Source organism: Leucoraja erinacea, chromosome 5 (genome assembly GCF_028641065.1).
Source record: "Leucoraja erinacea ecotype New England chromosome 5, Leri_hhj_1, whole genome shotgun sequence".
Taxonomy (NCBI): domain Eukaryota; kingdom Metazoa; phylum Chordata; class Chondrichthyes; order Rajiformes; family Rajidae; genus Leucoraja; species Leucoraja erinaceus.
Window position 1 is genome coordinate 21,959,358 of NC_073381.1, and position 23,343 is coordinate 21,982,700.

The following is a 23,343-nucleotide window of genomic DNA, read 5'->3' on the forward strand; positions in this document are numbered from 1 at the left end:
AGGAGACATCCCACAGAAATAAACAAGGCTGAAAATAGCATACAGTGATTAATCATAGTAATAATAGTACAGAAATAAATTAATAAGGAACAATTATTTTTAAATGACTAGTTGCTCTCAGATTCAGTTTGAGGAATTTTGCCAAACATTTAAGATATCTTTCTGGCTTCTGTGAAGGCAAGTTATATATTTTTAATGATGGAGCATGTTTAACAAGAAATAGATGATCATTTTAGGCCTCTCTGTTGGTGGGAACTGTTTCTCACTATTCAAACTAATTATGTCCAACATAATTCTGTACCCCTCAATCAGCCACCTCCACTCTGAGGAACACAAACCCAACCTCTCCAGACCTCCTCAAAACTGAAGCCTTTCTTCGTAGGCGATTTATTGCTAAAAACCTTTTTGCTTCCTCTCCAGTACAATCAAATCCTTCCTATATTGTGTCTATGCATTATTTTCTCCTTCTAAAATGTAATCACTGTGGGGCAGAGTATAAAACACGGCTAAAATTATAAAGTTCATTTAAGGGCAGCACAGTGGTGAAGCAGTAGAGCTGTTGCCTCACATCTGCAGAGACGCAAGTTCAATCCTGAGCACGGGTACTCTCTATGTGGAGTCTACACCTTCTCCTTGTGAATGCGTGGGTTTCCTCCAGGTGCCCTCCGTTGGCCCTCTGTAAAATTGTCCCTTGTGTGTAGGGAGTAGATGCAAAAGTAGAATAACATAGTACCAGTGTGAACAAGTGATCAATGGTTGGCGTGGATTTGATGGGCTGAAGGGCCTGTTTTCATGCTGCATCTCTAAATAAAAAATGCTTTCATCTACGATAACTTACCAAGCAACTGTATTTTCTTTTAAAAGTGCATGACCATTTCTACTAAAGGTTTTTGGATGTACAATGATAAATTAGGAGTTTAAATGCATTTAAAAAAAACAATTTGAAACACATTACCCCATTTTAAAATAACAGTTGGCTTTATTTTCTTCAAAAAGCATTAAAATTCATACAGAAAATAAGATATGACATTGATTGAAAATTGTCTGCAGACATCTTCACTGGTATGTAGGCTGGAAGTTGAACACGTTTAGCCGCAAGTCTGAAAATAAAACATCCATAGCAAATACACTGTGAACATATGGCATGTAAATATTGGATGCCCAAAGTATTTTCTATTTACCTGGCTTTCCCAGGAGCTCAGCAGATGCTGCAAATGACACCAATCAGGCATCAACAGAAACATCCATTGCCCATTTATCTACTGCTACAGGTGATTCTCATCCAGAAGAATGTGAGCAATTACTGTTATCTGACCACATTGAATGTTTACATTGTAAATATCATCAGATGGCAATTTTAAACAGACACAAAGTGCTGCAGTAACTCTGCAGGTCAGGCAGCATCTCTGGAGAACATGGATATTTGGGGTCTCGACTGGGAATCTCGCCTACCCGCTCAGTTACTCCAGTGCTTTGTGTCCTTTTGTGTATAACCGAGCACCTGTAGTTTCTTGTTCCTTCATCAGCAATTTTAAAAGGTTTGGGATTTTATTAAATAAATAATGTAATCATTATTTGATTTTTTTTGTGGTTACAATGGCAGTACTTTGTAATGGTTCGAATCTTTTAATTACATATTTACAAGAAGCTCTTTTTAAATGTACTTTCAGGTGAAACGTTAGACCAGGAGATGGACTACCGCATATTACAGTCTTGTCACCTGAGGGAGAAAAAAAGCAGCAGTTAGACATTCATATCAAACCCATCCAAATATCTATTGTACTTGAGTTTAGCATTAATTTATTTTTGTATTGTATATCTGAATTGATAGGGTAGCATGCAAAGCAAAGTTTTTCACTGTACATCAGTACGAGAAAATAATAAACCTAAATTTAATTTATTTACCATCTTTCAAAATAATTGCAAAGAAAGTTCTACCCTTTTATTTATCATTCAACTCCCTTCACCCACTATTCCCTGTAAATATCTTGCTCTGTCTCCCAGTTGCACACACAACGCTTCACAATTGCATTTGGTACTCACAGATAGAATCTTGGAGATGGAAATGTAAGGGTCAGGAGGTCGTTGCAACACCATGAAACTTTGGTTAGGCCACGTTTTAAGTATTGTGTGCAGTTAGAGTCATAGAGTCACATAGCATGCAAACAGGCCCGACAGCCAACTTGCCCACGCCCTGTTTACACTAGTCCCACCTGTATGCTTTGGCCCATATCCTTCTAAACCTTTCCTATCCATGTATCCTGCCCAAATGGCTTTTTAAATGATGTGATGTTACCTCCTCTGGCAGCTTGTTCCATATACCCACCACCCTTGTGTGAAAATGTTGTCCCTCAGGTTCCTATTAAATTTCCCCCTCTCACCTTAATGTTCTGATTAGCCCATTTCAGAAAAGTTGCAGAAGCTTTTGAGAGAGTGTGGATGAAGTTCATCAGAATGCTGCCTGGATTAGAGGATATTAGCTATAGGCGAGGTTGGAAAAGCTTGGATTGTTTTCTCTGGGGTACCAGGGGTGAGGGGAGACCTGATAGAACTATATATTAAATTATGAGAGGCATAGAGAGGGTAGACTGTCAACACATTTTGTCAAAAGTCTAAGATTAAAGTGCAGCTTTAAAGAAAAGGGCTTAAAGAAGATGTGAGGGGCGATTTTTTACACAGAGTGTGATGGGTGCCTGGAATGCATTGCCAGGGATGATGATGAAGGCAGATACAATAGTGGCATTTAAGACCCTTTTGGATAGGCACATGGATTTGCAGAATATAGATAGATAGATAGATAGATAGATAGATAGATAGATAGATAGATAGATAGATAGATAGATAGATAGATAGATAGATAGATAGATAGATAGATAGATAGATAGATAGATAGATAGATAGATAGATAGATAGATAGATAGATAGATAGATAGATAGATAGATAGATAGATAGATAGATAGATAGATAGCCTTTTATTGTCATTCAGACCGAAGTCTGAACGAAATTGCAGCAGTCATACATATAATACAATACAATAAAACAACAATAAACACATATGGATGGATATGAATCACAAGCAGGCAGAGGAGGTCAGTTTATCTTGGCATTTTGTTTGGCACAGACATTGTGGCTGAAGGGCCTCTATCTATGCTGTACTGTTCTACAATCCAATGTTCAATGTTAAAATCGTCCCCTTCTAATTCAATCTCTCCCTCCGCCTCCCCCATTGTATCCACACCTCTTATAACAACACAGAGCAAGATTGATCAGACTATTTGGACCATGCCACCCTCCAGCAGAGCAATCCCAGCAGTTCTCACCTGGCAACCAGCTAACAATGGCCAGTTTCCTTTATCATTGTTACTTTATCTATATAACTAAAAGTCTCATCTCGACCACTTCCTGTCTGCGTTGTATTTTGATTTTAGAAAAAAACGCTACCATATTTGCCAGCCCACCAGGCCTGAGTGACTGAGCTGCCAGCCCACCAGGCCTGAGTAACTGAGCTGCCAGACCACCAGGCCTGAGTGACTGAGCTGCCAGCCCACCAGGCCTGAGTGACTGAGCTGCCAGCCCACCAGGCCTGAGTGACTGAGCTGCCAGCCCACCACGCCTGAGTGACTGAGCTGCAGCACAGAAATACGGCCACACCCACCCCCCCCCCCCCCCTCCCCAATGGCCACCAATATTGGAATTGGTGGAGAGCTGGAATATTGCGTTGGGAGACCAGCCCTCCCGTGTGAACATGGGATCCACTTAGTCTAATCTGTTCTATATTTGTTATACATCACCGTCTATATCTCTTGTTTCCCTTTCCTCTGACTCTAGTATGAAACAGCATCTCAACCCGAAACATCACCCATTCCTTCTTTCCAGAGACGCTGCCTATCCCGTTACTCCAGCATTTTATGTCTATGTTCGTTTTAAACCAGCATCTGCAGTTCCTTTCTACACATGGGTATTTGTTAGTGGGCTGAAGGACTGTTGCTGTGCTGTGTGACTATGTAACAAAGATAGCTCCGTAACAATCTGTAAATGGAAAGATACATTCCTGCATTCCATTCCAAAGCACAATAGTGCAGGCACTCACTAAAGCATGACCTATGTCAGCTTTGTAAGTCACATTTACAAGCTGCTAATAAAAACACAAAGTGTAGGCATAACTCAGCAGAGCAGGCAGCATCTCTGGTGAACACAAATAGGTGACATTTTGGGCCGGGACCCTTCTTCAGACTGATTTGGGTGGTGGGAGGAAAGAAAGATAGAAGGGAGGAACAGCAGGATAAAGCAAAGATCCTATAGCAAGCAAGATAGATCACTCGACAAAAAAGACGTAGTACGGTCATGGGCAGATTCATAGGTAATCTTCGGCCCCATTTCCGTAACCGGCTTCCGTCTCTGCACCAAAGATCCCGGTGTAGCGGAGCAAAGATACTAGTGCGGAGACAGAAGCCGGTTACGGAAACATCCTCATAAAAATAAAAGTTCTTTGGTAAAAATCTTCTCCTCATTTTCAGAATTATAATTTATTAACACAAATTGTTCCCCCGCAACGTTGATTACACTGCGAGTCGGGTCACTGAAATGGATGACAAAAAGGCCCACGTTCCGCTCCGTTGCGTACTACACGTCAGCCCATTGCATTTAGAAGGAGTGGTCTATCTTGCTCCGCTATAGGAACTTTGGGGTAAAGTTAGCAAGTTATCAGTGGATGCGGGTGAAGGGTCGATGGTTTGATAGGTCGATGGTTGGACAAAGGCCAGAGATGAAAGGACGGATGTGAGACAATATGATTGAAGAGTTGTGAATTGTGAAGCTAGAAGAATGTAGATGGAAGGGGAGGGGTGGAGATATAGATGTGAGTCCAGGTGAAGCACAGGGGGATGGGGGAGGGGGAAGGGGGGTGGAGGTACCCCCCTTTGGGTAGCTACCTAAAATTGGAGATATCAATGTTCATAGCATTGGGTTGTAAGCTAGCCAAGAGGATTATGAGGCGCTGTTCCTCCAGTCTGTGCGTGTCCTCTGAAAGTGAAGGAGACCCAGGATAGAAACATCAGTATGGGAATGGGAAGAGGAGTTAAAATGTTTAGCAACTGGGAGATCTAGGTGGACTGATGACAAGTGTTGGGCAATATGATGGTCCAGCCTACACTTGATCTCACTGGTGTGTGGCAAGTTGGTATATTAGTGGTTATAATTCCCATACATCTACAGAGTGAACAGAATCTAAATTGGAAAAACATTGACAGGCACCAGTTACTTTTCTGAGGTACTCCATCTTTCTGTTTTTTGGTCATTGTGTTAAACACTGTTTTTTCCAAATACGGTGCAGATTGGTAAGGCAGACTGCCAGAATCTTTTCCCAGTATAGAAATATCAAATTGTAGAGGGTACAGCATTAAGGTAAGCTATCTGTCCTCCAATTACTTCACCACTGCAATGTGGGAGTTAGCATCAAGCTGTGATGAATGAGGCTGTCACTGTGCTCTTCATTACTGAAGAAGTTTGTGGTTCCAATAATGTGCATAAGTGATGTTAATACCCTCGCTGGTCATAGAGTCATAGCATCATAGATTCTTACAGCATGGAAACAGGCCCTTCAGCCCAACTTGCCCATACTGGCCAACATGTCCCATCTACACTAGTCCCACCTACCTGCGTTTGTCCCATATCCCTCTAAACCTATCCAATCCAAGTACCTGTCTAAATGTTTCTTAAACATTGCGAAAGTACCTGCCTCAACTAGCTTCTCTGGCAGCTCATTCCATTCACCTACCACCTTTGCGTGAAAGATTCTTATCAAATCTTCCCCCCCTCACCTTAAACCTATGTCCTCTGGGTCCTCAATTCCCCTACTCTGGGCAAGAGGCTCTACCCGATTTCTTCTTCTTGTGTTTTTACACACCTCTATAAGATCACCCCTCATCCTCCTACATTCCTAGGAATATAGTCCCAGTTTGCTCAACCTCTCCCCATAACTCCGGACCTTGAGTCCTGGCAACATCCCCGTGAATCTTATCTGCATCCTTTCCAGTTTGACAACATCTTTTCTATAACATGGGGCTCAAAACTTTACACAATACTCTAAATGCAGCCTCACCAATGTCTTATACAACTGCTACTCCCTACTGCTATACTCAATGCTCTGACTGATGAACAGCAATGCGCCAAAAGGCTTTTTGACCACCTTATTTACCTGTGATGCCACTTTCAATGTACCTGTGCTCCTAGATTCCTCTGCTCGACAACGCTCCTCAGAGCCCTGCCGTTCATTGCGTAGGTTCTGCCCTTGTGAGTGCTCCCAAAATGCAACACCTCACATTTCTTTGTATTAATTCCATCAACCATTCCCCAGCCCACCTGCCCAACCGATCAAGATACTGCTGCAATATTTGACAACCATCTTCACTATCTACAGTAACACCTATTTTTGTGTCATCTGCAAACTTGCTAACCATGCCATGTACGTTCTCATCCAAATCATGGTGTGGCATTGATTGTCAGAATATTACAGCAACAAAGGCAGCTACAATGTTTATATGAGGTCAGATGGTGAACATCCATTACTTATGCCCTCAACCACTTCAAGTAACAAGAGGAGGTAGTGGGAGCTCTGACTACGACCTATAGCTCCAAAGACAGACGATATTCCACAAAAGAAATTGATGCATACTGCGATTAACGTTAGTAAACACAACAAATAATCACCTTCCTCCTTTGTGTGGCCCATTCAGACGCAATTAATCCACAAGAAATGTCTGAGAATCTTTTACAAGCATGGTGAGAAATATTCAGAATAAAGGGCATCTCCACATGCCTTTAAATAAATGCCTTTCTTTCATAATCTTCAAATTATGTCTGTTATCCTTTCTCTATCAAAAACTATTGACTGATCACAGCAGATCTTTCTATCTGATACATAAAAGGGGTAGCACATCGATGTGAAGGTGATTGAATGAGCCAACAGCATCAAATTCCTGGAACCGCATAACTCTGAAAATCTATCCTGTGCCCAGCACATCGTTGCAATCACAAAGAAAGATCATTAATGCTTCTGCTTCTTCAGATGATTGAGTGGATTCAGTATGCCGCCAGATTCCCTATCGAACTTTGACAGGTGTGAGAACATACTGACTGGTTGCCTGACGACCTGGATTGGTAACTCGAATGGCCAAGAACAAAGCAGACTCCAGAAAGTGACGGACTTTGCCCAGTCCATCATGGATATTGAGGCAGGAGGTGCTGCCACGAAAAGGTAACTAATATCATTAAAGACCCACACCACCCTGGCCATGCTCTCATATCACTGTTACCATCAGGATGTCGGTACTGGAGCCTGAGAAATCATTGCCTCCAGGCTCAACAATGGCTTCTTCCCATTAACATTGAGGCACTTGAACCACCCCAGCAAAACCCTAACCACAACTCCCACTTCAGCGATAATCTATGATAGACAATAATAATAATAATAATAATAATAATAAATTTTATTTATGGGCGCCTTTCAAGAGTCTCAAGGACACCTTACAAAAATTTTGCAGGTAGAGGAAAAACATGTAAGGGGAATGAAATAAATTGTAGAGACATGACTAGTACACAAAGAAAAGACAGAATTCAATACAAAACACAGTATGAGGCAATTAATGCACAGATGAAAAGGGACGGCACGTGGGGCTAAGGATAGGCAGAGGTGAAGAGATGGGTCTTGAGGCAGGACTGGAAGATGGTGAGGGACACGGAATTGCGGATCAGTTGGGGGAGGGAGTTCCAGAGCCTGGGAGCTGCCCTGGAGAATGCTCTGTCCCCAAAACTGCGGAGGTTGGACGTGGATGGAGAGGAGACCGGCTGATGTGGATCTGAGGGACCGTGAGGTTTGGTAGGGGGAGAGGAGATCAGTGAGATATGGGGCGGCCAGATGGTGGAGGGTTTTGTAGGTGAGGATCAGGATTTTGTAGGTGATCCGGTGGGAGATGAGAAGCCAGTGAAGTTGTTTGAGGACTGTAGTGATGTGATGCCAGGATTTGGTGTGGGTGATGAGTCGGGCGGCTGCGTTCTGGACCAGTTGGAGTCGGTTGATGTAGGTGGAGCTGATGCCAAGGAGAAGTGAGTTGCAATAGTCCAGTCGGGAGGAGATGAAGGCATGGATGAGTCTTTCAGCAGCGGGAGGTGTGAGAGAGGGTCTGAGTTTGGCGATGTTGCGGAGATGAAAGAAGGAGGTTTTAATGACATGGCAGATGTGAGGCTGAAGGGAGAGGGTGGAATCAAAGATCACGCCAAGGTTGCGGGCCTGGGGAGATGGGGAGACAGTGGTGCCGTCGATGGTGAGAGTGGGGTTATTGATTTTGCTGAGTGTGGCTTTGGAGCCTATGAGGAGGAATTCTGTCTTATCGCTGTTGAGTTTGAGGAAATTATGTTGCATCCAGGTTTTTATAGCTGACAAACAGGAGTTGATATGGGAGAGGGGGGGGTTGTGGGGGGATTTGGTGCCGAGGTAGATCTGGGTGTCATCAGCGTAACAGTGGAAGTCCAGGTTGAAGTGGCGGAGTATCTGATCAAGGGGGAGGATGTAGATGATGAAGAGGAGAGGGCCGAGTACGGAGCCTTGGGGAAGGCCTTGAGTGACTGTGGCTGTAGCAGAGGTGTGGTTGTGGAGAGAGATGAAGTGGGATCTGTTGGAAAGGTAGGAACGGAGCCAGCTGAGTGCAGAGCCTTCAATGCCGAGGTCTTTGAGTCTGGTGAGCAGGATGTTATGGTTCACTGTATCGAAGGCTGCGCTCAGGTCGAGGAGGATGAGGATGTTGAGGGAACCAGTGTCAGCAGAGGTGAGGAGGTCGTTGAGGACTTTGAGGAGAGCAGTTTCTGTGCTATGGAGGGGGCGAAAGCCAGATTGGAGGGGTTCAAGTAGGTTATACGCAAGGAGGTGGGAATGAAGTTGCGACGCAACGATACGCTCCAGGGTTTTTGAAAGAAAGGGGAGGTTTGAGATTGGGCGGTAGTTAATGAGAGAGGAGGGATCAAGACCAGGTTTCTTTAAGATTGGTGTAACAGCAGCAGTTTTGAAAGCGGAGGGGACAATTCCTTGGGACAATGAGGAGTTGAAGAGATTAGTGAGGTAGGGGCAGAGAACGGGGAGGCAGGACTTCAGCAGGGGAGTGGGGAGAGGGTCGAGGGAGCAGGTAGTGGGTTTGGAAGAGCTGATGAGTTTGGAGATTTCAATAGGGGTGTCCAGGTCAAACTGGGAGAGGAAGCAGTGTGGAGGAGGGGTAAGGAGGTCAGTGGAGATGTTGAAAGGAGGGGCCTTGGTAGGTGGTGGAGTAGATGCTGGGGAGTCGGGTACAGGGGATAAAGATTGATAGATGGTGCTGATTTTATCAGCGAAAAAGTGGAGGAATGAGTTGCAGAGATCTGGAGTAGAGGTAGGGATAGTGTTGGCTCAAGGCTTGAGGAGGTTGCCCACTGTGGAGAAGAGGGTTCTGTGGTTTAGGCAGGGATCGGTGAATATGGAGGAGAGGTAGGCAGATTTTGCAGCAATGAGGGCATCTTTGTAGTCAGTGAGGTGGAGTTTGTAAGCTTCAAGGTGGACTGTGAGAGATGATTTATTTGTAAGTCGTTCGAGTTGGCGACCAGTCTGTTTCAGTTTACGAAGTGCAGGTGTGTACCAGGGTGAAGATGTGTTGAAAGTTACAGTTCTTGTTTTGAGGGGGGGCCAGAGTGTTGAGGGAGGTAGACAAGGTGGAGTTGAGATGGTTTGTGAGATCATCAGGTGAGATGGGGGTTGAGTCCAGGGGGAGAGTGGTGGAGAGCAGGTCAGAGAGATGGTGGGGATCAATGGATTTTAGATTACGGAAGATGATTTCTCGGAGGAAGCGGGGGCGAGGTGTCAGAGAAGGGATGGTGAACCGTATAAGCTTATGATCAGAGAGGGGGAAGAGGCAAGGATGGAGGTCGAGTACCGGTTGATTTGTGGAGCAGACCAGGTCAAGGATGTGACCTTTGTCATGGGTGGGAAAGGTGACGTGCTGAGTGAGAGAGAAGTTGTCCAGTAAAAAGGCGAATTCAGATGCGAGCTTGCAGGTGGGGGAGTCCATGTGAATATTTAAGTCACCAAGTAGCAGCAGACATGGGGAGAGGGATGAGGCAAGTGTGAGGAGTTCAGTGAAGTCAGATAGGAAGGAGGGGTTTGGTTTAGGTGGCCGGTAAATGAGGATGACTGTCATGGAGGAAAGGGCTTTGAAGGCGAGGAATTCAAATGATGCTACTGGGGGGAAGGTGAGTTCAGTGATACGAAAATTCTGGTTGAAAATAACAGCGAGGCCACCTCCATGGCGGGAGGGGCGGGGTTTGGAAATGTAATTAAATCCAGGTGGGGATGCTTGATTGAGGGAGAAGAAGACATTGGGTTGTTACCAGGTCTCAGTGAGCAGAAGGAAGTCCAGAGTGTTGTCAAGGATTAGTTCATGGAGGGCAAGGGCTTTGTTGTTGAGCGACCTGGTGTTGAGGAGGGCAAAGTTGGCATTATGAGAGGGTGGAGGGATGGGGGCAGGCTGGAGAGATCCGAGGTTGTCCCGGTTGACAGTGCGTGCGGTCAGCTGGGATGGGGGGTGACGCGAGTGAGGGGGGGGCAGAGCGTGGTAGTGAGCAGATGGATGAAATGGAATGTCCGTGGTTGAAGCAAACAAGCCTGCGCCGAGAGCCTCTGTGGATGAAATGGGGTCGACGCAGAAGTCCAAGCTGTTTAATGACCTGGGTGCAGGATGGGATGTGGTTGTTGCAGAAACCAGTCATCTGCAGAGTTGAGTATTTGAGCATGATGGTGAGGGTGCAGAGAGGTGTCCAGCGGTGCAGGTGCAGGTGGAGAGAGTATCCAGCGGTGAGGGAGCAGAGAGGCTGTCCAGCAGAGCGGGTGCAGCGAGGTGTCGAGCAGCGAGGGAGCAAAGAGGTTGACCAGCAATGCAGATGCAGCGAGGTGTCCAGCAATTGAGGGAGCAAATAGGTTGTCCAGCAGAGCAGGTGTAGAGGTAGTCCAGCGATGAGGGTGCAGTGAGAGAGTATCCAGCAGTGCAGGTGCAGAGAGGTTGTCCAGCGGTGCGGATGCAGGGAGGATGCAGCTGGTGCAGGGATGTGTCCAGCATCGATGGAGAACAGGCACAGGAGGTGTTCAGCGTCGATGGTTCACAGGCACAGGCAGGGAACAGACAGGCAGGTAGGTAACAGGTAACAGAACAGTCAACACCAGCAGGGGGGGGGGGGGGGGGGCAGCGGGCGGAGATGCGGAGTCAACGTCAGCGTCCTCTGGCGGCAACGTGTATAGGCCAAGCGGTTCTCTGGCGGCTAGCTGTATAGGCCGCAGAGGAAAACGGCCAAAAAAGACCACAGACCACCTCAACTGGAGCGACCCTCCAGTGGTCCCACGACAGGTAGTAGATCAAGACCTCGTCCGGGATGAAAATAAACCGCAGTCAGCAATTGAAGGAGATGAAGCCGATTCGCGGTAAGGGACCGTTGTTAATTTGAAATTCCCGCCGCCGCCATTTTTCCCGACTTTGGGTACACAAAGTGCTGGAGTAACTCAGCAGGTCAGGCAGCTTCTCTGGAGAACATGGACAGTTGACATCTCAGTTCAAGACCCTTCTTCAGATGAAAAAGGATCGTGACCAGAACTTTGTCTATCCATGTTCTCCAGAGATGCTACCTGACCTGCTGGGTTACTCCAGTACTTTATGTACTTTTGTGTATTAACAAGCATCCGCAGTTCCTTGTTTCTACTCTATGATGGACTTTGTGTAGGTTCCACTACATACTTCAGCTCGCTCTATTACAGACTGCTTACCTAGTACTACCTGTCACCACTTCTTGTATTATTGTGCATTGTATATTTATTACAGTGTTGATGCGTTAATATTAATGTTGAAGCAAATAACAGTTTCATTCTTCTGTTCTGTGTGGTTTGACAATTAAACACTCTTTGTTGCTCTCTTGAAACAAAGTATAAGAGATTATTTTGCCGACATTCTCAAGGAGGCAGGCATTAGTTACAGAGCATGGAAACGGGCCCATCGAGTCCTCACCAAAGATAATTTGAACTTGAAATTATTCACCTCCTTCATACCTCAGAATAAAAAGCTTTTATTCAATTAATCTCTTTAATCCTGCTGATTATCTAAAATACAAAAATCAATGTGCATCATGTTTTTTAAATTATTTTTTAAGCTTAGTTTGGAAGGGCTCATCTCACGGTGAAAGAATGAAGTGCCTTTGATGTGAGCAGATATTTTAACTGGAACCTGATCTGTTGGCTTATGTTGTCAGCACATATCATGGATACATGGCTCACAATGCTTGTCCTAACAGCCGGTGCCTTTGATACTCTGGATCCAGCTTTGAAGCCACAGTGAAGCCAAATTCTTTGTTTGTAAATGGGAAGGTTGACTACCTTGGTCAAATTCCCTCACTAAATCTAACAACCTTTCCCACTCTCCATTTTCCTTTCAGAATCTCCTTAAACCTCATCTTAAACCTCACCTTGAATAGTGAAAGGCTTGGATAGAGTGGATGTGGGGAGGTTTCCACTAGTGGGAGAGTCTAGCATTTGAGGGCATAGCCTCAGAATTAAAGGACATTCCTTTAGGAAGGAGATGAGAAAGAATTAATTTTGTCAGAGGGTGGTGAATCTGTCGAATTCTTTGCCACAGAAGGCGGCGGAGGTCAAGTCAATGGATATTTTTAAGGCAGAGACAGATAGATTTTGATTAGTATGGGTGTCAGTGGTTATGGGGAGAAGGCAGGAGAATGGGGTTAGGAGGGAAAGATAGATCAGCCATGATTGAATGGCGCAGTAGACGGTGGGCGGAATGGCCTAATTCTGCTCCTATCACTTATGTCCTTATGATCTTCTTGGGTTAACTTTGTGGTCACTTCAGCTTGAAAACTCTGATATATTTATTTGTTTAACTTTATGCCAGTCTTAAAATTATGATGCAGGAATGTTGAAGTTGCCTGTAAATTGATAAGTTCATAAATGATAGGAGAATCTGGGTGAGACTGTTGGGTTTAAGTTAACAAGTTATTGGCAGCACGGTGGCGCATTGGTAGTTACTGCCTCACAGCGCGTGTAGCCAGAGACCTGGGTTCGATCCCGACTATGGGTGCTGTCTGTACAGAGTTTGTATGTTGTCCCCGTGACCTGCATGGGTTTTCTCCGAGATCTTTGGTTTCCTCCCACACTCCAAAGATGTACAAGATTGTAGGTTAATTGGCTTGGTATAAGTGTACATTGTCCCTAGTGTGTGTAGTGTTAATGTGCAGGGATCACTGGTCGGTGTGGACTCGGTAGGCCGAAGGCCCTGTCTCTTCACTGTATCTCAAAACTAATCTGAACTAAAAGAATCAGGAATATCAAGTAAAATGCTTTTCCATTCATTCAGGAATGCCCCAGATCTATACACATTAAATTAGCTGATTTCAGCCATTTGGGTGGCCACAAAGATTTTACATGAAGGGAAATAATTTCCAGTTCTTAATCGCTTCAAAGCTACCAAAGCTAATAGTGTACAGGTGAGATTTGGGTAAAGCAAGATTAGTTTCTCACTGGACAGTCTCACCCAGGTTTTGCTATATAATGTTGCAAAGCTTCAGCGGATCAGATGACAGAGGACAACTAAGGTAACTCAGAGAAATACTACAACTGTGACACCAGCACTGTCACCGCAGCCCATGAAATGAAAGGTTGCATTACAATGGTGGTGTAGGTTACACTTTCTTAAGTGTGGCACAGTAATTTCAACCAAATGTGGCAAGATATTGACCCACATAAAGTCACAGATCCAACGAGAGATGCAGCATGGAGAAAACACCCTTTGGCCCACTGACTCCATGTTAACCATCACTCACATACATTAATTTTACACTCATCCCTTTTTATTCCCTGTACATTCCTACCCACCAGCCTCAGATTCTACCACTCGCCTACACACGTGGGCCACTTTAACCTGCAAACCCGCTTGTTTTTTTGATGTGTGAGGAAACTGGAGCAGCTGGGAAGGAACCACTCGGTCACAGGAAGAACGTGCAAACTCCACACAGATAGCACCTGAGGTTAGGATTGCACCTGGGTCATTGAAGCTGTGAGGTAGACGTGAGAATAATAAACTAAACTAAACCTCCATTCTTCGGTTGAGTTTGACTCCCTCTAATGAACATTCACACAATCTCATGAGTGGAGTGTTACTTCTGCGGTAGATTTGCTGCCTTACAGCGCCGGAGACCCGGGTTCGATCCCTGACGACGGGTGCCGTCTGTATGGAGTTTGTACCTTCTCCCCGTGACCTGCGTGGGTTTCCTCCGAGATCTTTGGTTTCCTCCCACATTCCAAAGACTTACAGGTTTGTAGGTTAATTGGCTTGGTATAAATGTAAATTGCCCCTCGTGGTGTGTGTCAGTTAGTGTTGGTGTGCGGGGATCGCTGGTTGGTGTGGACTTGATGAACCCAAAGGCCTGTTTCCTTGCTGTATCTCTAAACTAAAGAACAAACCTGGAAGTGGCTTCCATGCGTATAATATTTCCTTTAGATAAGGAGATTGTGAGAGTGCAGCACTGGAGGAATTCAGCAATATGTTCCGGAAATCTATTGACACAAAATGCTGCAGTAAATGAGCAGGTCAGTTACTCCGGAATGCAGCCTGAACTGTTGAGCTACTCCAGCACTTTGTGGCCTTTTGAGTATTTGTAGTTCTTTGTTTCTAAAGGAAATCTATTCCCTCCACAAATGCTGTCTGGCCCACTAAGTTCCTCCAGTACTTTGTGTTTTTCTCAAGAGTCCAACTTCTGCAGGTCCTTGTGTTTTCATGAAATCTAAGCTTGCTTTCAGTAATTTTACTAAACTAATCTCTGTGTGCTCTATGTAACTTGTAGGGGGCTCATCTTAGAACAATCAGCATTCAGGTTATGTGAGATTAGCGAATCTATTGATGTTTGTATTCAACATAACTGGAACAGTGTCAGCATGTTTTAATTACATTACTTCTTTACCTTGTCTGCACTAATTGCTTCTCCTATAGCTACAAGCCACATGCAGGATCACAATGTAAAATAATGTTAAACATGCTCATTTTATGCATATTTGTGTATTTTGAACATGCATGACATTATATAGATCAAGAGGATTATTGCGCTGGTAACAGCCACCCTTATGCCATTTTAATTCATCATTCCAAGTACCACAGTGGTGCAGCGGTAGTGTTGCTACATTACAGCACCAGAAACATGAGTTCGACACTGACTAGGGGGGTGTTTGTACGGAGTTTGTACGTTCTCCCTATGGATTTTCTCCAGTTTCTTCCCACATTCCAAAGATGTGCAGGTTTGTGGGTTAATTGGTTTCTGTACATTTTCCCTAGTGTGAAGGATAGATCTAGTGTATGAGTGACCACTGTTCGGCATGGACTAGATGGACCGAAGGACCTGTTTCCACACTGTATCTCTAAACTAAACTAAACTACCACTGACATCCCCTTTGTTCTACACATTTTCCTGTTCTGTTCTCATTCACAGACCCGAAACGTTGACAGTTTCTCTTTCCACAGATGCTGCCTGACCTGTTGAGCTTTTTTTATTGGGAGTTCTTTGCCTCTACTGGCACTCTCTGAACCGGGCAGAAGAATGTGCCTCTGCATTGAATTAAGAGTTGTGTTACAATTGTCCTCTGTTGACAGATGTGCGTCTTTAGGCAGAGACAGACTGCTCTGCCACTGCCCAATAGGACCATCTCTTTATAGTGGCTAGTCCATAAGTGTTGGCGAGCATTGGATCATATGTTAGCGTAGTGTTGGCGAGCAGTCAGGTGCCCAAACACGCTCATTGGAATGTCCAGAAGAACTAACTTGCCACTTCACTGTTTGTGGCTCTCAGCTAAAGGAGTGAGGTGCAGAAAGGAAAAGAAAAGGGGTTCACAAAGGAACTGCAGATGCTGACATTTCGAGCAAAACACAAACTTCTGGAGCAACTCAGCAGGTCAGGCAGCGTCTGTGGAAGGAATAGATAGATAGGTAACGTTTTGGGCTGGGACCCTTCAGACTGAAAGAAAATGGGGGTGAGATAGTACATACAAGCTCTTCTCTGGAATGTCTCAGTCTGCAGAGGAGAATTCCAATTCCTCATGGAAAATAAATTGTAATGGAAGCATTTATTGGTGATGTTGCTGCAGTCACTGATGAGCCTAATGACTGGTTTCATAAAATCATCTTTGGACAAGTGTAAAGTCCCTTACTAATAATTTATATCATATGTACTTTGTCCTAGATCTTGGATCCATTCAATAAATCTGATATTTTCTATAATAGTATTCTATGGTCCAGGAAGCAACATTCCTAAACATGGAGGAACACCACCTCATATTTCGCTTGGGCAGCTTACAACCCAGCAGTATGAATTTTGTCATCTAACTTCAAGTAACCCTTGCATTCCCTCTCTCCATCCCTCCCCCACCCTATCATTGCACTAGTTTCACTGTCACACTACTTAGTTTCACTGTTTGTATTCACTCGTTATCACCTTCTCCACAGCCAACAATGGACCATTGTGGGCTCTACCTTTTCTTGATCATCATTGCTGACTTTGATTTGTCCTTTTACATACCTTTCATTCATTTGTTCTTTGTACCTTTTCTTATCTCTCCTTACCCTCTCCCCTGACTCTCAGTCTGAAGAAGGACCTCGACCCGAAACGTCACCCATTTCCTTTTCTCCAGAGATGCTGCCTAAGCCACTGAGTTACTCCAACATTTTGTGTCTATCTTCGGTGTAAACCAGCATCCACAGTTCCTTCCTACACTTCCTGCAAATGGGAATGGGTGATTCCTGTCAGCGGTTTGGCTGTAGAGGTAATTCAAGCCAAGCATGATCCTGTCCTGATCACCATAGGGAGTTGCTTCTCAATGGCTGTAATTGATAGCCATCAGTAATGAGTGATTGCCGACTGCAAGGAGAGACTGTTGCTGAGCCCTGGGCTACTGATCCATAGATCAGAGTGCAAATCCCAACACAGATGCTGGGGATTTGATTTCATATAATTCAATAAATCCAATTAAATGAAATCAAATTATATGAAATTAATATTTAAAGTATACTCAATAAAAAGAAACCAGGAGTAGTGATAATGACTATGAAATGACCTCATGTTATGGAGTCACAGAGTCATACAGCACGGAAACAGGCCATTCGGCTCAACTTATCCGTGCTAACCAAAATACTCCATCTAGTCCCATTTGCCCACATTTGGCCCATAACATTTGGCCCATCCATGTACCTGTCCTCTAAACCTTTCCCATCTGCCTCAACTACCTCCTCTGGTAGTTCATTCCATATAGAATTAGGTCATTCGGCCCATCAAGTCTATTCCGCCATTCAATCATGGCTGATCTATTTCTCCTTCCTAACCCCGTTCGCTTGCCTTCTCCCCTTAACCGCTGACACCCGTAGTTCTTCTTGTCTTGCGTGTATTTCCAACTCTGATCTGTCTGATTGGTCCATACTTCTCAAATATATCATACATTTCTTCAGCTGTTATTTTGTATGGCCAATTTCTTATGTACATGAAGCGGTTTACTTCAACAGACAACTGGGAGTAAAACAATTAGTCACCACTTCAGAACAACTTTATAGTGCAATCTTTAAAATTGTTTTTTGCAGTCATTTTATTTTAATTATCTGGCAGAACCTATGTATAATTTACACATTGTCTGAGTGCATGCTCCTTGTGATGCTGCTGTACACAAGATTTTCATTGTGCCCGCACCTCACTGCACTAGTGCATATGATAATAAACTCAACTAAACTCAAACAGGAAAACAGGAAGCAGAGTGGTGTATCTGACCCCTTAAGCATACTTTGTTATATTTAATATGTTGGATCAGTATAAATGGGTTGGTGATTGTCAGCGTGGACTCAGTGGGCTACAGGGTCTGTTTTGCTTTTGGTTTGGGAACAGCTCTGCCCAAGGCCGCAAGAAATTGCAGAGAGTTTTGGAGGTAGCCCAGTCCATAACACAAAATGATCCCAATTTTGTAGACGGCAGAAGCATGAGAGCGCAGGAAGATAATTTGAAAGAAAAAAGCAGCTGGGGACAAGTGACCTTATCAAGTCTCTGAACACCTGCATAATACCCCCTGCATAAGTGTACTGACCCAATTAACATTAACATGTTGCCTCAAAGTGATAGATTCTGTTGACATCTCAGGTCAAAATGAAACATAATAGGCTTCCGCAGAAAGCAAAATGAGTGTCTTATTGTTTCTATTACAGTTCAATCCTAAATAGAACTCCAAAACCTGCCAGGCTTTGACGTGGCATTCTATAAAATCTCAAAATGAATGTCTTTAAAAACCCTTCCACAAAACTATATCATTGAATCATGCGGAAAGAGTAGGAAAAAGGCCGAAGATAATAATGAAGATACAAAATGCTGGAGTGACTTCGCGGGTCAGGCAGCACCTCTGGAAAAATACAATAGATGACGTTTCGGATCAGAGGGAAACTAGAGGTATGATAGGTTTTTTTCCCCCTCGTGCTTCTAAACCCTAGCGAGTACAGCCCCAAAGCCATCGAACGCTCCTCATGCATTAACCCAACCATCCCTGGTAACATTCTCGTAAACCTCCTTCTGCCAGTCAGCCAATCTAAGGCAATGCATAGGTGAATGCTGCAATCTCACGCTTTCCAGGCTGCAGGAGCGCATGATGAGCGATGTTCTGAAGCTCGTTGCAGCCAATTCAAAGGCTCTGTGGAAAAGGACTGTGTTGGCTAGCCTAAGGTCCTGCCACCTCTTGAGATTGAGGGGCTGGATTGTCTCTAACTGGCTCATTCACTTCAAGTGCTTATGGTCCAAAGAAGTCACAACATCGGCAATAGGATCTTGCACAATTAATAACCGAATAGCCAACATTGTCAACTTTAAGATAGTTGTGAAATGTTTTGTACATCTTGTATGTATTTTTCATGAACATAATTTATTTTGGGGAAAACGAAAGCCTGAATCTTGGATTAAATGGTCTTTTGAAATGTCAATGAGTACAAATATTTTAATTTACATGAAAATTATTTAACTAGACTTGTGAAAGTTTTACTAAAACATCATAAGACCATATGACCATAAGACATACAAGCAGAATTAGGCCATTCAACCTATAATTACCTGTGTCACAACATGGGGCAGCACAGTGGCGCAGCCGGCAGAGCTGCTGCCTTAAATCCCTTTTTCATGGGGCGACTTGACGCAAGAGTTAACCAGAGTTGAACATTGTGGGAACCTCTAGCGATAACCGTACGGCATTCGTGGACCACCATGGCGCTAATGACAGGTACTCGTGTAACTTGGTGACTCGGGAGAAAATTCAAACAAGCTTGAATTTCTCCAAGAGTGACTTGTACACTTGTGGTTGAACATTGCAACATTATATGCACGTAGTGGCCAGTGCGATATCCGTACTGACTCTTGCGGGTACCGTGGGAACTCCTGCGAACGGTGAACCCGGAAGCTGGACAGAGGGGACAGAAGGTGAGTAAAAATTGTCTTCTGTGGGATTGAATTTAAAAAATAAAGATTTGCATCCGCATATGGACATCAACATATTCATGTTAATGAGATTCAAGAAAATAACTATAATCTTTAAAAGGGACTTTACTGAAAGGTCCCGCATTTTTATGGTCCGTGAGAAATTTTTCACATGTACTTCTTTGAGAGATACAGCTCGGAGTCCTCGCCGACCAGCGATCGATGCCTTTCCGAAGCAGGGTCCGGAACGCTACCAATCAATGTTCTCCAGAGACCCGTGTAAACGAGTGAACTGCACATGCTGGTTTAAAACAAAGACAGACACAAAAAGCTGGAGTAACTCAGCGAGTCAAGCAGCATCTCTGGAGAAAAATAGGTGATGTTTCGGGACAAGACACATCTTCAGACTCAATTCCGATTAGGATGTCTGAAGAAGGGTTCCGATTCCAATCGCCACCTATACTTTTTCTCCAGAGATGCTGCCTGACCCGCTGACTTACTCCAGCTTTTTATGTTTTTCTTCCCAGATCTGACTTACCTGCTGAGTTACACCAACATTTTGTGTCCGTGTTCACTATGAACATTGAATTATTTAATTTTAGGTAACTTACACTCTCTCTCTCTCTCCCCCGCCCACCCCCTCCTGCCCCCCCCCCCCCCCCCCCCCCCCCCCCCCCCCCCCCCCCCCCCCCCCCCCCCCCAACCCCCCTCCTGCCCCCCCCCCCCCCCATGCAGTAAAAAATGTTGGTTAACCAGTCCAAGGTTTGCAATGCTGGTTCCCTCTTGGGATCACACTATCCCTAGCCAACAATTGGCCTATCAGGGAACCAAATATAGACATAAAGTGCTGGAGTGATTCAGTGGGTCAGGCAGCATCTCTGGAGGAAAGGGTTAGGCAACATTTCGGTTCGGGACCCTTCTTCAAAATACCCTGCTGAGGTCATCTGTTGTTGGCCCTGATTTGTCCCGGTCTTTTCTTGCTTCCAGTTCCCCCCTACAATCATCCCGAAGAAGGGTCCCGACCAAAAATGGAATCTATTCCTTTTCTCCAGAGATGCTGCTTGGCCCGCTGTTACTCCAGCATTTTGTGTCTAACTTGCTGATTCAGACAGTTTTTGATTTACTCTGAAACACACGTTGGAAATTTAAACTTGGGCGTAACTAACATCGTCTTACCGTGGGAACTCTTTAACTCAGCGGGCAGGCAGCAGTTAATTGTTGCTCCCTTCAGTTTCCCAGTGGATGTGAAATCTCACCTGCCTATTTCAGTGACAGACACCCGCCGCCAGTAAATGAAGCCACCCCCATCTGTCTCCCCCTCCTCTCCCTCGACTCCCCCACCTTTCCCTCCCAACTCCAGTCTCCAGGGACTGGTGTTGGGAGGGAAAAAGGCCTATTACAGTGCCAGAAACCCGGATTCGATCTTGACCTTGGCTGCTGTCTGTGTGGAGCTTGCACATCCACATTCTAAAGACATGAAGATTTATAGGTTAATTTTCATCTGTAAATTGCCCGTAGTGCGTAGGTAGTGGATGCGAAAGTTGGATAACATAGAACTAGTGTAAATACGTTATTGATGAATTTATTGTGAAGTTAACGGGTTGAAGGGCCTGTTTCCATGTTGTGTCTCTCTGCACGCTAAACTCCAAACATGCATTTGCTCCTGCAGTCTCAAACTGTTTGGCTGTCAGGCTTTGCACAGAGGAAACACATCCCTCACCTTCATTCATTATTTGATGGTTTGTTCTCGTTCCTCGTTCTCGTTCCTCACTTCCTCATCACTGCCAGGGTAATCCGTTGGTGACCGCCTAGATCCTCGCTCAGTGCCTTTCCTCTGAAGCTGATCTTTGATTGGTTTTGTTGTTGCATTCACAAGCTGCAATAATCAGTCAAGGGAGAACGATTACAATTTCCCCAGAGTGTACTATTTCAAAATGCAGTATAATGCCTCATTATGGCAATCTGGGTAATGGAAATTCTCCCTCACCAAATTCACAAATCACTACCCAAAATTTGTGATAAAAATTGTGGGAATAAAAATTCACTATTATGGAGGTGTCGGAAAGAATAATCACAAAATGTATACAGATGAACTGATTTACCAAAGACAATGATCACCGGCTGGTGGCTCACAATGGATGGTCACTAAAGAGATTTACTTTGGAAACCGACAAGGCAATCCTTTACATTGATACTATACCGAACAATGTAACATCCATTTATGTTTGTTGTTCTGGATTCCAGCATCTGCAGTCTCTCGTGTCTCCTGTCAACATCCATTTCAAGTTAATTAAAACAACAACCCTTCCTCTTCTACGTACAAAACTCAGAATTTCCTTTCTGTAGACTTTGCACCTAGGTGGACATTGCTGTTGAGAGAAAAGCTTTCCATTGAAAGGCATCTCTACTTATAACATGGGACTCATTGGAAAAAAATGCTTGTGTCACAGATTTCTAGGAGCACATCCCCTCCATAAAGCAGGGGTACACACACATTGACAATGCAAGAATAATTGCGTCCAGGAACATCTGGGTATTTGTACTGGAATTATTAGTTCATTATCATTAATACTAGTTCATGATGAGAACATCTAAGTTGGTGGGGATTGCTTCGGTTTCAAAACGCATTTATAAAGAAATGAAAGTACTTCAGTTAGCTTATGAAGCTGAGAAGTGGGCATCTGAAGAAATCAAATGAGTAAGGGTTAAGCCTCATAGTTAACATATAGGACCTAAGGGTTCCTTATACTATTGTTCTCCATGTCTGTTGCCCAGCATACACCACAAGCATGGATGGTATAGCTAAACATGGATTGCCTCACATGGACAAATATTGACAGCACTGGATCGCAACAAAAACATTTATTCTCTGACTGGGTCAGAGGCTCTGGGTTTATGTGCCTCTTTAAAGGATTGAACATCTTTGGTGATACTCCACTACAATGAAGGTTGTGGGGTGGCACAATGGGGTGGATAGTAGAGCTACTGCTTCACAGCTCCAGCCTCTTCGGTTTGTTCCTGACCTCTGGTCTTGTCTGGAGGCAGGGAGTTGTTGGGGATGTGGGGGAATAACACGAGTAGTGCAGGACTGGTGTAAATGAGTGATTGATGGTCGGTGTGGACTCAGTTGGATGAAGGGTCTATTTCTGTGCTGTGAATCCATAACAACTCCAAAGAGTGCTGCACAGTTGGAGGCATCATCTTAAAGATGAGACAGTTGCCTTCTCAGAGAGCTGTTATGGAACCTTTCTGAAGAAAATCGATGAGCTCTCTGTGGTAGTCTGACCAGGGAATATCTTTCAGTCAACATCCGTAAGGCAGAGTCGACCTGATCATCAGTACCATGAGAATGGCAATGACATTGGGTAGAATTTCCAGACAAACATCGTTTAACACACGAATTCCAAAGTAGTTATCAGTAATTCAGACTCTCCACTCTGTTTGTAACCACCTCCCAGAGGGAGAAAAATCACATCACTTGAGCTGATGTGAATTTAAACTGTTCAAGAAGGAACTGCAGATGCTGGAAGATCAAAGGTACACAAAATTGCTGGAGAAACTCAGCGGGTGCAGCAGCATCTATGGAGCGAAGGAAATAGGCGACGTTTCGGGCCGAAACCCTTCTTCACACTGATCATAGAAAATAGGTGCAGGAATTGGCCATTCGGCCCTTCGAGCCTGCACTGCCATTCAATATGATCATGGCTGATCATCCAACTCAGTATCCTGTACCTGCCTTCTCTCCAAACCCCCTGATACCTTTAGCCACAAGGGCCACATCTAACTACCTCTTGAAT

General features: G+C 44.4%; 1 protein-coding gene across 1 annotated transcript in view; it reads right to left on the reverse strand.

The window, feature by feature from the left end:
- Nucleotides 1-559: 559 nt before the first annotated feature.
- Nucleotides 560-23,343, reverse strand: part of mlip (muscular LMNA-interacting protein) — a 55,776-nt gene continuing 32,992 nt past the window's right edge. The window contains exons 10-11 of the mRNA XM_055635226.1: nucleotides 21,267-21,422; nucleotides 560-1,720 (exon numbers count right to left, since the gene is read on the reverse strand). Of these exons, the coding sequence (XP_055491201.1) occupies nucleotides 21,276-21,422 (147 nt within the window). The 3' untranslated portion in view covers nucleotides 560-1,720; nucleotides 21,267-21,275. The remainder of the gene's footprint in view (nucleotides 1,721-21,266; nucleotides 21,423-23,343) is intronic.